This window comes from Atractosteus spatula, chromosome 4 (assembly GCF_055471065.1).
Source record: "Atractosteus spatula isolate fAtrSpa1 chromosome 4, fAtrSpa1.hap1, whole genome shotgun sequence".
Classification (NCBI taxonomy): domain Eukaryota; kingdom Metazoa; phylum Chordata; class Actinopteri; order Semionotiformes; family Lepisosteidae; genus Atractosteus; species Atractosteus spatula.
In genome coordinates, this window is record NC_142709.1 from 20,358,048 (window position 1) to 20,372,735 (window position 14,688).

Consider the following 14,688-nt stretch of genomic DNA (forward strand, 5'->3'; position numbering starts at 1 on the left):
CAAAATAACCAAAAGTAAAGCTAAAATGACAGGTTGCTCCCACAGTCAAACAGTAGCAATGAAAATAATGTTGGTTCCAGTGGTGGTTTTGTATGTGACCTGCTTCAAAGTGCTTATTTAGACTATTACTGGTTGAATCATTCCAAACTTCAAAAATCAGTCCAAAGACCAAGAGCTAAGTTTTTTTTTTCTTTCTGTTTTTGCCACAGGGACAAAGAAACAAAGATAAACGTTTGCAGGTTATCATGTTTAAGGTAATATGAAAGCACGTAACCAACTGGAAAAAAATAATCTGAGATACGGAGCTACTTGGTCTCTTTTTGACATTGTTACAACAAAAACCATGAAATTCCTGATACACTATAAACAAAACAGATTCCGTACAAGTTTTTAAATGTTTTCTAGTGAAATGTTAGTGTTTCTACCAGCCTACTACTTAGTGCCGTTTGCAACAAAAACAAAATTATCCATGAAATTCTTCAACATGTGTCTGTTTTCCCTAGCTACTTTGCCACTGTCTCAAAACAATTAAGCAGTAAATGGCACATCCTTAATTAACTCCCTTCTAATTAGTAACTTATGCTTATTGTTTAAAATTACTGAACTTGTTTACATGAACCATTCCAACAAGTTTAATGACCAGGGAAACTGATCTAAAATTCCCTACTGTTTGCTAACATTTTATTTCATTTCATTTGCTAAGATTTTGTCACACCCGAAGAAGGCTCCGCAGCCAAAAAGTTATGTTTCTTTTCTTCTCTTTTCAGCATGGAATAAACCTTTACTTGTTCCTTAGCATTTTTTACTTCACTTTTTAAATAAACCACAACCTAGACATCTTTTGTGCTTTGCAATATATTTGGCCAGTTGCATGCCTGGCATACATTCAGTTGCTACTAGCAACAGCAATTTACGGAGTTTAGCAAAATAATTTTCAGTGGTAGTGCCGGCTAAAACAATTGTATAAGAGATGCTATCAAACTCAGTTCTCTAGGGTGTAATGTTCTTTAGTGCTATAGCTGGTCTAGTTGATAGGTATGGGCTGCAGATGACTTGTGGCCACTTAAGTCACATAATAGTCTTCCCCAACATAGCCTATGTAAACAGTAAAAAATGCAAATTAGTTTTACATCTAAGTATGTGAACACAAAATCTTAGTATGAAAATTTACTTCTCAATATCTTTAGTTGCATTACATTGCTAATAATTGGTCTATAAACAGAAGAGTCTCTTTGTCAGAACTGCCAACTTCAAACATCAAGATATACACCGTAAATAGACAAATTTAATGTAATGTTTTCTTTGTAACTTTACAGCTTTTAAATAAAGTACTTGTTCACAAATGACATCTTAGAGTAATATTAAATAACATTACACATTCACAATCTTACTTGAAACACAACATGAATATGAATATACAGTAGATGAATACAGCAATAAATTGAATTTGCCTTCTAACAGAAACTACAAATGTGAAAAATGTTTTTACATTTTACAAAATTAAAGTCACAAACAGACCATTTTTTTTCATTTTATTTGAAACATTAAATTGCTGCAAAATACCTTATCCATCTTTCAGGTCAGTGAGAAATCATGAGACCTGCAACACTGGTGTAAATGTAGTATGTTTTTGTTTTATAGATTACTACGGGATCATCTGTATGGCAATAATCTTCTAGGGCATAGCACTCATGTATTTAGAAAAGGTAGGTATTGCTAAACTCATGTTTGAATTCTTTGAATAAGCTACAGCAGTAATGGATATATAAAACAGATCATGTGAAAAATAGATTTTCAGAAGACTTTTGATAGTTCCCCAGAAAAGATGCTCAAACTGCAGGCAGTACTCATTCAAGGGAAAGCATGTATTTGGAGTGATAATTGGTAATAAATGTAAAGGTTATGAGGGGAATTCAAGGATTCAAAATCTCCAAAGCATTAAAAGTCAACCCAGTTGAGTTTAAGTATAAAACTTAGTCTTTTCTGTTCTATACTGCAAAGATTTGGTTCTCGTCACAGTTTAACAAGCACAAAGACATGCTTGTTAATCTTCAAATATTTATGAAGATAAATATTTCCACAGACTCTTAAAATCTGATCACTTGTAGTTATACTTGTACTTATGTACTGAAATTTGCAAATGATTAGTAAATGTTTTAAGGCGTCTTGGATGTTACAAAAGTAAAAACATTTAAAAAAAACTTTAATCATTTTAAACAGATTTTGAAAACTAAAGAATGAGAAATCTGACCGTCTCAGGACCTCTTCTTACTGACACAGAAAGAGAAAGTAAAGAACCCCTAATAGCACTCTATAAAACTGCCCGAACAGTAATTAAAGCAGCTGACTCTGCTCAAATGTCAATACACAACAAATGTGCAAGAGTGATGCAAAGCAGTGGTGATTAGTGTTCAATGCATGTCATGTCCTTGTAAGTAATGATTTAAAAAACCAATATGACCTGAAGCTTAATTTGAATTTTTAATCTTTCTGCAGAATTAATTGCCCTCAGTTCATAATGCTCTTTACATTGGAATTCATATGTACTGTAGTAAATTTAAAAGGACATACATAATTTTACTCTATTTATTCTCAATGTCAAAGGCAGCATGTCTTAAAACTAAAAAAGGTTTGCAGATAATGTGAACACGTCATGTTCCAAAGTGTATCAAATCTGTATAATGCTATATATATATGCCTTAATATCTGTATATCTTATATTCATGTTCTTTTGACTGTCACCTGTTTTGTCACTACCCTGCATTACGATTAAAACTGCCACAGATTGAAGTTCTATATCTTGAAGAAAAAATAGGTACTGACTATATAACAAGGTTGTAAACAAGGAAATTTGTATGCTTAAAAATGAGTCAATTCTACATTATATGACTCAGTTATGGATTGTCGCAAGTGTGTTCTCCTTTAATCCGAAGCTGATGCCATACCAGTGGCACTGTAAAGAGACAACATAATGGAGGGCAAAGAGCTACAATCTCTCAGGAATACCAAATTGAATCACTCTGGGAATCTTTCACAAAGGCTACCCAATTAATCATACCCAAACATATCCAGGAACATTTGAGATGGTATAGGTATCAGGTCAGCTATAATGTCAACAACTGTAGACCAGTACACTGCACAGATTAAACCAGATTCGATCTTCACAAAACCTGACAAAAGTAGGACAGAATCTGAATGCAGCACAGGAAGCATTACAGTATACTGGAAAGAACAACATGTCTCATGATGTAGAGCTCACGCACTGCTGTTAAATACATTACAATGTCATAAAGGCAACACATGAGAATAGGCCAATCAGCCTATGAAATCCTCTTCCATGCAAGAGTACAACTTTGTGCCGGACTAGTCAACCCAAACATCAAATACTTGTACATGTGTCAAGGAGTTTCACTGGAAAATCTTCAACGGAAAGTACAACCTGTAGGACAATCAAAGAACTAGACTTGAAACTCTTGAACCTACCTGGGACAACGTATAGAGAAAGCTAGCAGTATATTTAAGGAGGGAATTACAGATCCCCTAGTAGACTTACAGTATCTGATATACAGGCCAAAATATTTTACAAAACCTTTCTGCCATCTTTTTGTTACATAAATGTCTAATGATTAAGTAGAGCACACCTACACAATCAGCATGTTAATAAATAATACAGCACAAACCACCTGTTAGTTGACAATTTCTGATGCTAAACTTGATGAGTTTATGAAAAAGAAAAATTAGATGAATTGTATATGATGCCTTTTTCATTAACTGTTTGTCAGAAATTCCGGCAGTGTATCATTGTTGTGTTTAAGTAGACTTTTTAACTTTGTTCTCATTTGAATTTGAAAGCTTATTCCAAGATATCATTAGGTGACATTATACATAAGTTCAGATGCTACTTGCAAACTTTACATGTAAAAAAGTATTAGAAAAGCTCATCCTTTTTATTGAGGCTATATGACTCATTTAGTCAAACAGGTAATGGAGTCTATCTGTATCTGTCTAATGGACATTTAATAAGCAATGCACAATCATGCAGCCAGTAATTAAATTGAACACTTCAGTCATAAAAATGACAGTTTACTGCTAAAAAAGGTTTTTGTCCATGAATCACTAATGTTCAAGAAGATTCATCCCCTGTGCAATTAAGAGCTATTTTGTGATATCACTTAATTTACTGAATGTTTTTAATTTGTAAAAAATAGTAAAAAGAGTACTGGTAAGAGTTTATAAACAGAATTATTAAAGACGGATATTCTAATTATTTTGAAACTGGAAGAAAGCAGGTAGGCATTAATGTCTTTTTTAAAGCAACTTAAAATTCTCAATGTGAAAAATTAAGTGTTTTTCTAAATGTGTGTCTATATAAAACATTGTTTGCATACAAAGTGGCACCAGAGAGAATCGGAGAAAAAACCTCAAAACATACCCTACACAGCAATAAATGTTGTTCCATATTTCTAAGAACTGTGCCGCATGTCTTGACAAATAATTAGAAAAATAGATGTGCAGCCTGTTTGGTGAAGCCTAATATTGGAAAAGCAAACTATGCACATTTCCCATCGATGATAATCCGATTCCTCCTTTGCCTAGTCCTTTGGAAGGGACTGATTATGAAGTCATTAGATAAATATTTACGCATTAAATCCTTCACAACAAAGATTTCAGCAGCCTGTAACAGTTTAGCAGATTATTAAATGAGTTTCTGCTTGCTTTTCTCCAATACCTAACATCCAAAATCAAAATCTTCAAATGATTTTTTCTTCATTTTACTTCAGAAGCTGTGTCACTCTAACATAAATTACCTGGAACTAACAATATGAAAGCACATCTATATTTGCTACGGCTTAATCTTCAATTATGCACAGTTAAAAGACATTCATTCAGTGTAAACTAACCATGTCATTGTAAATTTGTCAGCAATATACTAATAACTGCTTGATGTGTACAAAAATGTTTGATGTGTCCAAGCTTTCTATGACACAACCTGACTTCAGAGACAAGATAATCTTACGTGACATTTTGCTGGAAAACACAGCTGATATATGCCTGATCCAAAGAAATATACAGACATATGGTATTTACTACAACCCTTTAAACCATACTTTAACGGCTGCAAATCAAAGAAGTTCATTCCTTTCCATCTTTCAAGAAAAAACTAAAATGTCCTAATATAAAAATAAAGACTTCAAAGTATATTTTGAAATGGTCAGGTGAAATTATAGTGGATCATAAGAAAGGTTCTAAATAAGAGGGGGTCATTTGGCCCATCTAGTTCATTTGCTAGTAGCAAATTGATCCACAGATCTCATACAGCCATTTCTTTAAAGAAACCAGAGTATCAGTTCAATAAAACGTCTTGTTAGCTTGCCTGTTAATCTATATAAAACGTATTTCCTGTTCTGTTTTAAATCCACTTCCCCTTTGTTTCCACTTGTATCCTCCTGTTCATGGCCCATTACTTATCAGAAAGTCCACTAGATAGACTATTTCAACTGAATACTTGAATGGTCTCTGTCAAAGGCTAAAAAGACTGTTCTAGCCTGTTTTTAACCTTCATTTAAGCACAGAAATAGTCACTGGTCACTCTTTTCAAAGCTGGTTCTAGAGCAAAAACATTTCAAATAATGTGTATTGCAATGTGATAACCATAGTTATATAAAGTGTTATAAATTAAGTAGTATTACATTGTACATTTTGTAACTTATCCCTTGATTCATCCCAGTATTTTTAGATCCTGCACTTAACTATATATATATATTTCACTATCCTAACATTCTGCATTTTTTAAAGCTTTCCCAGTTTCTGAAAGATGTATATGGGTCTTTGAAAGCTATGACATGACATTTTCATGCTCAGCATTTACCCCCATCTTATATGTATACTTTATGTATTTTTCTACCTGCATGTAGCATTCTCTCTGTGTCAAGATTAAATATCATCTGTAAGGTGATTGCCCAGTATTGACTTCTTTCACTCTACATTTCCTTTGCAGCTCCTACAGTGTTTGCTAATCTTCCTATTTTATTACCATCTGCAAATATGACTAGTTTATAAGCTAAATCATTTATATAGATTTGAGCAACAGTGGTCCTAATAACAAACATTCACCTCTTATTTGATCCCTTTGTTTTCTATCCATTAAGCGGTTTCCAATCTAAATACATTACCATGATGCTTACCTGTAATTTAAAAATTAATATTTTATGTGAAACTTCATCAAAAGGTTTCACACTCTAAATAGTCCATATCATAGCTGTCTATATTTACTGTTTCTGATGACTCCAACAAGCTAGTTTAGCTAATAAGATAAAAACTGCTTCTTTAAAAGCAATGCTGACTCCCCAGAATCGGGTAGAGTTCAAATGAAGAGATTAAATCTAGATCCCCATGCTAATAGTTCACACAACACAGAGATTCAATCCTTGCATTGACAGCTATTGTCAAGTATGTTATTTTAAATTCCTAAAAGTATATATTGTGAATTACACACCAAAAAGGTAAGGTGTTGGGGTAAGGTGTTCTTGACCTTACTGGAAAGCACAAAAAATAAAGACATAAGGAAACAGAAGTAAAGATATTTAGTATTAAGCCTTCATGACTTTGTTTTGACTGATTTCAAGCAAATTAATCCAATCTGATGACTTTGACACCAGCTAAAAAAAAGAACTCAGACATGCAGAGACATCTCACCAATTGTTCTAAAGAAGTCTTTAACTGTTCAAAAGTCATGGCCAATGAATGTTTCCCTTTAATTGGGAATTTTTAGCATTAACCATTTGCTATGAAGCAAAAATCTGGGCAATCAGAGCAATGTTGTTACATGTCAACATCTGAATTTTAGTCAGCGCTACAGTGATAACACATTTGCACATTTTTCAAAGCACTCAAAATCTAAAGTTATATTATGTTCATCACAAAAAAAATAAAAAAACAAAAAAAACAGTTCTGGTCAAATGAAAATAAGCCAGGCATGTCATTTTCATCTTTAGAATAATGGAGAAGCTCAATTCTTTCAAACAATGGCTGGGATGTAGGTGTGCTTCTGTTGTTTAACGACAGTATGCTACAAAAATACTGGGAAAAGAGTTCAAATTAGCCCGTTATATCTGTATGCTTTCCCTTTTAACAATAGGTATTTTTATGCCTAAATGTTTTACCGTTATACAATATTACTTTTTTTTGTTCCATCCCCTACATTTTATGAGCATATGTACTGGGACAAATGGCTTTAGAGGTGTTTCTAATTGCCAAGGGGTTACAACCAGTTAAAGTCACGGAAATGTAAAAATAAACATGTCAAGGTCTGGATGTTGACAGTATAGTGAGCTGTGGTTTGTGAAATTCAAATTATGAAGTACAAACACAAGAAAAGTTACATACTAGAAGGGGCCATTTCACCCATATAGCTTGTTAAGCTGTGAGTAGTTAATTAACCAAGAATCTTCTCCAGTTGTTATTTGAAGGAAGCCAGGGTATCAGCATCAACAGCATGTTTGGGTACAAGAGAAAGGTGAAGAAAACCTAAATTCGGCACTCCAAAAAAGGGGGGTGGAACTTGTGGGAAAGAGAAATTAAATGAAGTGTCTGTAAAAGCAATCACATTTGGCACTATCAGTGTGTAGCTGTCTAGAGAGAGACATCTTCTAGCTTTATTAGCTAGAAATTCAAAAATAGACTCATCCAGCTGTTTTTTATTAAGCTCAAACCACTGTTTTTCTTTACAGAAAGAGGGAAAAGCAAAAATAAGTTAATAGCTTAGGTTGGCTAATAAAATAAAGCATTCAGTCCTTGTATTCAGTTTTTACTCATCTCAAAAATCCAAGTGTTAATGTCTACATTGTCACCAAAGTTATTTAATTGTAAAAAAAACATACAGCCTGCTGAAAATACTAATTTCAGTGCTGTCATCACAGTTTTTTCACTCTGAAGAAAGATCAACAGTTGGCATCTTAAAATGGCTCCTATGAAATAAACCTTCACTGAAGCCTGCATTGAGGCATACAAAAATTTTTAGTTTTCTAAAACAATGGCTTCAAAAAAGATTTTTTTTAAAAGTTTGAACATGTAGTATTCTAGTTTAACATTACAATACTTTCTTTGCTCAGCAAAATCTCCATGAGCACTCCAATGGTACACAGAGAAAACCACACAGAACAAGAATAGGGGCCAGTACAGAACTGAAACAAAAATATTTGTCTGAAATAATTTTGGTTTTGATGTTGAACATTTCACAATTTTTCCACTTCAAAACATATAGTATGTAATCCTATTTCAGAATCACACCTGAAATACATATCTTGAAAGTAAATGAGGTATATAATCACTGATATTTATAGATAAATCTTTATAATAACTTAACTGAAAATGATGTTGAAACATGGTATTAAACCAAATGTTACACTGGATTGTCAAGAGATTAATATTGTTTATACGAGTTATCCATCTGAGTAGCCAAAACACAGAAAACCTCCGGGGCTGTGCAGGATTGTTTAATCAGAGCTATTTATGTCACATGAATATAGTTTCTATTCTAATTTGGATTTTTTTTGCTCAATTTATGATCTATGATTTGCATAAAGTAACAGATTCTGTAAGTGGGACAGCTCAAGCTGAACCAAAAGACACGTAATGCATTTTAATTGAGGACAAACACCCAGAAATGTCTTAGCAACCTGCATCCATTCAAGCATGAATAATAAAATTAGAATTTTATTACTATGTGGAGTTGTCATTTCCTTACTCATTAGAGAATTAAAAACACATCCATCAATTTAGCAATTTTCCACATTTTAATGTAGTTCAAAGCTGCATGCTTCATCTCATCTTACACGTGCAGTAGTTAATATGCAAAAATGAAATGTTAATTAATGACAATAAAAGCCAAGATGCCTGTGATTAAGAAATTATCTTTATAATTCTGATTCAAGAAAAGGAAAACACTGAAAATTAGTCTTAAGATATTTTGCATGCCCAATAAGAATTATTAATGATAAAAACACAGTAAAAAGGTAGTAATAAATTAATTAACTTAAAACTTAAATCTTTATGTATCTCTCTCTGTGTGCAGACAGTTTTCACTGGGGAGAAAAAAAAATATATTGCATTTTAAGCTAAATAAAAAGGGATGCACATGGAGGAGCTGGAGTTTCTGCAGCTGGCCCTTAATCTACTCAGATAAAGAAACCTAAACATAAGTGAGGAATACATGCAGGTCAGAGGCTGATATGAAAGTTTCAAGGAGCTCCCAGAAATGACCGTAAGTTATGATGTGGTAGGCTGAGGGTGCAATGATGTGGGAGAGTGTATGACTACACCCGAGAGAAAAGGAGGCTGAAGAGGGCGAATTTTGCTCAACCAAAGTGCATCACATGTTTAACATCAGTTCGGAGGGCAAGCTTACCTTTGGAGGATTATGTAGTTAATGAAAACGGTCATGTTTACCCTAATAGAGATTTTGAGAACATTATACGGATCAAAGTTAGGAACTAGTGCAAGATGTTTAAGTGACAAGACTCTGAGAAATCACAAATAGCAGTACAGTAGACTTGCTTTTTATGCAAAATATTTTTACACAGATTTGTGTATATGCGGTTGGCAATGAAAAAATAAATGAAAAATGAAATAATGTGGGAAATTTCACACATTCAAATTCATCATCACTATATTCACTATATTATGGTGAGTGTTCCCTGCATTTTATTATTAAACTTTATTTAATCTATTTTGTATACCGTATATTACCGTATTTGCTGGATTACTGTCTTCATATTACTATAAAGTTTATAAACACATACTAATACACTTCAGATTAATTTTACTTGTTTAAGGGAGGGGAATAAGGGGGGGTGTTCTGATTATACGCAATTTTGGGTATACGCACTGTCAGGAACCTACCACACAAAACGCAAGTCTAATGTAGTTTGTTTTGTCTTATGGGTGTCTTAAGATAAAACCTGTTAATTTATTTCTCCAGCTTCAAGTTGTTTACAGAAAACAAAAGGCCATATGATTTGTACTAATAAAATAACTTATTAGGACCAGAATTCTAACTTAGTTTACATTATTAACTGACTTTACAACTGTTCATTAGAGCTGACTTCTGTGCTTGACTAACCCCTCATGAATCCTTCCCCCAACCCTCCCCAGTCTTAGGACTGGGTTTCAGTTACCTGAACATTTTAAGGAAAGAAAAGGGGGTAATTACCATCATCTTTTCAAAGAGCGCAAGGATTTCTTTCTCCGACATCAGTTTGGAAGAGAAGTCCTCAAACTCTTCAGAGACAGCAGACCAGTCACTGGAGGAGCAGTGCTTCACATGAGGAATGTTTGGTCGTTCCTTTTTGCTGCCTGGCATGCGAATACTGGCAAATCTGTCAAGCTAAAAAAGGAAATTAAGAACATAATATGCTAAGGTTGTGAAAATGCTTTGCAAAAAACACACTAACTTATATACAAAATTAGATAACCACCTTTTTTCTAGTTGGATTTCTTATGAATTGGGTATATATCATGTTTCATTTCCAAAGCATGTCTAAAGTATTGCAGAATTATTTGGGAGCTACAATATAATACTTAATATGAAAAGTTCAGACAGCAACACAAAATGTTTACTTCATCCTCCATGTGGGAAGCATCATACATTAAAAAGAATGTGAAAGCCTGGAGAAATACAAAACACTTTCGTCTTTCACAGAATTTAATTTTAATTAACAAAAGCTCCTCTCTCCCAGCTTATGTCCTCCTATGCTACATTACCTTTGCTTACTGCCCTGTCTTTCTCACACCTGAAGAAGGCTCCACGGGCGAAACATTGCTTTCTTTCTTCTCTTTTCAGCATGGAATAAACCTATTACTTGTTCCTTTGGAGCCTATGCATGCTGATACCCACCTGAACTAAGCATAAGAATCGTCATTTTTATCTAAAATGTAAGAAAAACTCCTTCCCATCTTTAACAAACATGCCACACAATTTTATGTTAACTGAATTTTATGAATAACAAACTAAAAAGGGAAATAATTTTAATTGGATTAGCCCTGTCAAAAGACATTTGCCCTTATGATTCTCTAGCTGTGGGGGTATTCTATTGAAATGTCATTTGAAGGTGATAAGGTAGGTGGTTAATTTTCCAGTGTTAGCATGCATTGGGTCTGTAAATTACTAACACTTATCTTCAAGGATAAGTTAAATGAGCATCCTATTGAGCATTATCTCAGGAAGAGTAATCTCTCAGATAATCTATGGTGACACTAATGTAGAATTAATGAAATACAACTGTAGTAACTTCAGTATTTTATCTACATTTGGAGACGAGAATGTTAACAAGAGAACATTACACATACTTCTAAATAATCTATTACTGTTTCTCATTTGTAAGGTTTGTCTTTGGAAAAAAGTGGTTAGGTACTTTTCCACAATAATGGACATATGCCAACATAACAGTACATTTTATTGTTTACAGTAAAAATTAACAATTAGAAATTTACCCAAAAGTGTAAGTGCTTCATTTATTTATGTATATAATGGTACACTGGTAATGTGAGTTCGGTATGCTTCTGAAAATGTTGTACCTAAAAGGTCATGGAAAGAAAATTTTCTCTAAACACTTGCACAAAGCATGAACATTTATCAAAGGTCTCAGACCTCTCTATGACATTACTATCCTTGGAATTAGCCTGTTTTTGTACTTGTGCATTTTCTAAAATGTGAGAAGGCTATTTTAAAAGACAAGCAAGAATCAAATTACATTGAAAAATGTAACTTATTTTTGTAAAGTAAACTGCATTTGTCCATTCTTACATCTACTGAATTATTGTACATGTATGATATCTGCAAAGACAATTCCAGGCTTCAGAAATATATATCACTATGATCCAACCCCTTCTCCAATGTGATACCCAAGCCAGCACAGAATCTATAATAAACACAAATTGTACAACGAAAAATCTGGACAATTTTACTTAGTAAAAAAAACTCCTGAAGAATATTTAACTATAGATAATTATTTAAATCACAACAAGGCTATTTCCAGTCTTTACTACGACAGCACAAAATTCCACAGTATCATAAAGGCTTGCACACTTTCAAACTGCTTGAGCTGTGCATGTGACATGTAGCCCTCAAAGCTATTTTTTTTAAGAATGGAGAAATGCTTGTTGATACTATAGTGTCAAGTATACTACAAATCTCCAAGATAGTGTTATGACTTAGCACTTAATTTCAAGTCTTGCAAGCAAGTATTGTATATCAGGTCTACAGAATAAACAGTATACAAATATTAACCAATCAAAGATAACAGCACAGTACAGGAAAGATTCTGCCAATAAAAAAAGACAACTTGCTGATTATTATTTAAAATAAAGTTATATTTAAAAAATGTCTGGTTGTCTAAGACAAAGTGCATTCATTTTAAAATTAATAACTCACCCCCATATAATTGTCCTAAAAATCTACAAATAAATATCTATATTTCTTAATTTTGTACAAAATTAAGAAATAAAAAATAGATTAAAAAATGTTTCAAGTTCTGTTTAAACATTAGTTTTATCCCTAATTCACAACTGTGAATGTAAAGTCTAGCCAAATAACCTTTGAGGTATGACATTTTAAGTGACAGATCTTTGCCTGTAGAAAACTTTGGAGCCATCTGTATAAAATGAGAACATGTTTAAAACCTTCACACCACAAAAATCAAAGGTAGGTGTACATGATTGTGATTAAAAGGCACACAGGTGTTATACTTTTACACTGCATGTCAATGATGCTATGCATTAATTTTCATATGTATATGTATAACCTAATATTTAGGGTTTCTGATATGTCTTGATACACATGTGTCTTGATACACATATGCTCTTACATAGTTAGCAGATTCCCTAAAGATGATAACATCATGATTCAGATTCATCCACCCACTTTGGGTGGGGGAGCCCGAGCCTATCCTGGCCACTAACGGGTACAATGCTAACGACTGCTCGCACAGGCCACCCAATTCAGCATCATCTGGTTTGAAAGAGATGAAAGCCCAGAGTACTAACAAATGTTTTCTGGTGAACTTATTAGATTTAGGGCAACTGATTGACTATAGATCTGAATGATCATTTTTGTAAATTATAATTTCACTGCACTACATTTTACTGACTACACTTTGGGACATGCTTAAAGCAATAATAAGGGCCTAACAAATGATTCAGTCAATTTCCTGCTTCATATGTTTAGAACTGAACTATCTGCTGCAACTGTGGATCCCTATCACAGTGATGCTTTGCTTATAAAACACTATTTTGACACATTAAATGTTTTCATTGCAAATAAATTAAGTTTAAATTTCACATTGTTTATAAATTAAAGAAAAAGCCTATCAACTCAGTATTTGAAATTCCTTTAAATTATTGCACATCCATTTCAGGCTGGGATTCTTCTGTAGAGTGTACTGTAGGTATTGTACTGTAGGAGTGTATTTCAATGCAAATGGGACAGAAAAGTCAGACGAAAATGCAATAGCAGCCATCTATCTCAGGAAAATCCATAAAACATCATTTCTGTTAAAATGACTTTGGAAATTTTTATTATAATAATCAATAATTATTATATTAATCAATACATAAAAAGTAAACATAAGATCAACCATTTAAATGGCCAAAAATCAGATGGAGATTTGGTTAAAAAAAAATAAACTAATAAACACTAAACTGATGTATGGTATGTTTTTTAGCCTCACTTCGGATGCCTTATGAAGACTAGGCTCCAAATCTCCCATCAATAAGAATGCCAGTTATAATTTAAATAAAAAATGTTTACATTTTATGTGCTATTTAGATCCAGTAAGCTCCCTTTTGTTTACCTTAATAAACATTTCATGATACAAGCGTATATATATATAAGTTCCTCCAGATAACTGCACCTCAAAAACTAAGATGTATGAAATTGTCTAGGAATTATTTTAAAAGCTTGTAGCTTGTATTATTGCAAGTAGAAAATAATGAGTGAATTCAGGAATAAATGGAGATGGGCTTTGAAACCCATGCATTTGGTTTAACATTTAATAAAATTTGTTTTAACAGGCAAAAAAAGACGAAAGCTAGCAGATGTGGATTTGTTGTTCTCCTTCTGATGAAATCAAACCCTCAAAATCAGGTAAATAAAAAGTCAATATTTCTAAATAGTTTTCATTAGTTCTCAAACTTTGGCATGCAGAAGGAACCTAAGCTAGTATTGCTGCTGGATATTATAATGCATGGATTCCATTACAAACAAGGCAGTGTACAAGTTTGCACATCCATAAGGATGGATGAATGGACTTGATTAAAGATTAATGTTTACATTACTTGATTTTCCCTGTAGTTTCAAGGGAGAATAACTAAAACATAAAAAAATTGCATACTGCAAAATAAAGCTTCACTTTAGCAGTATAACATAGAATTCCCACAATAGGCCTGGATTAAAGTCTCAAGACCTTCAATATAGCAATGAGGTCAGAAAGTTTCCCCTACTTCTGACTGCCAATAAATGTGTTGACAAGTGCATTTAAGAATACAACCTGAAAATACAGTGTCATGAAAAGTATTTGCCCCCTTCCTGATTTCCTCTATTACTGTAGATTTGTGACTGTTTTCAGGTCTTCAACCGAAATCTAAAATTAGATAAAGGGAACCCGAGTGAAAAAATACCACTTTTTTACTTCT

The 14,688-nt window shown here is 33.1% G+C and overlaps 1 protein-coding gene across 2 annotated transcripts in view; it reads right to left on the reverse strand.

Moving 5' to 3' along the window:
* The window catches only part of diaph3 (diaphanous related formin 3), a 458,904-nt gene that overhangs the window by 382,930 nt on the left and 61,286 nt on the right, over window positions 1-14,688 (reverse strand). For both annotated transcript variants that reach the window (XM_088913166.1, XM_088913165.1), the window contains one exon: window positions 10,211-10,384. In XM_088913166.1, coding sequence (XP_088769292.1) covers window positions 10,211-10,384 — 174 coding nt within the window. The remainder of the gene's footprint in view (window positions 1-10,210; window positions 10,385-14,688) is intronic.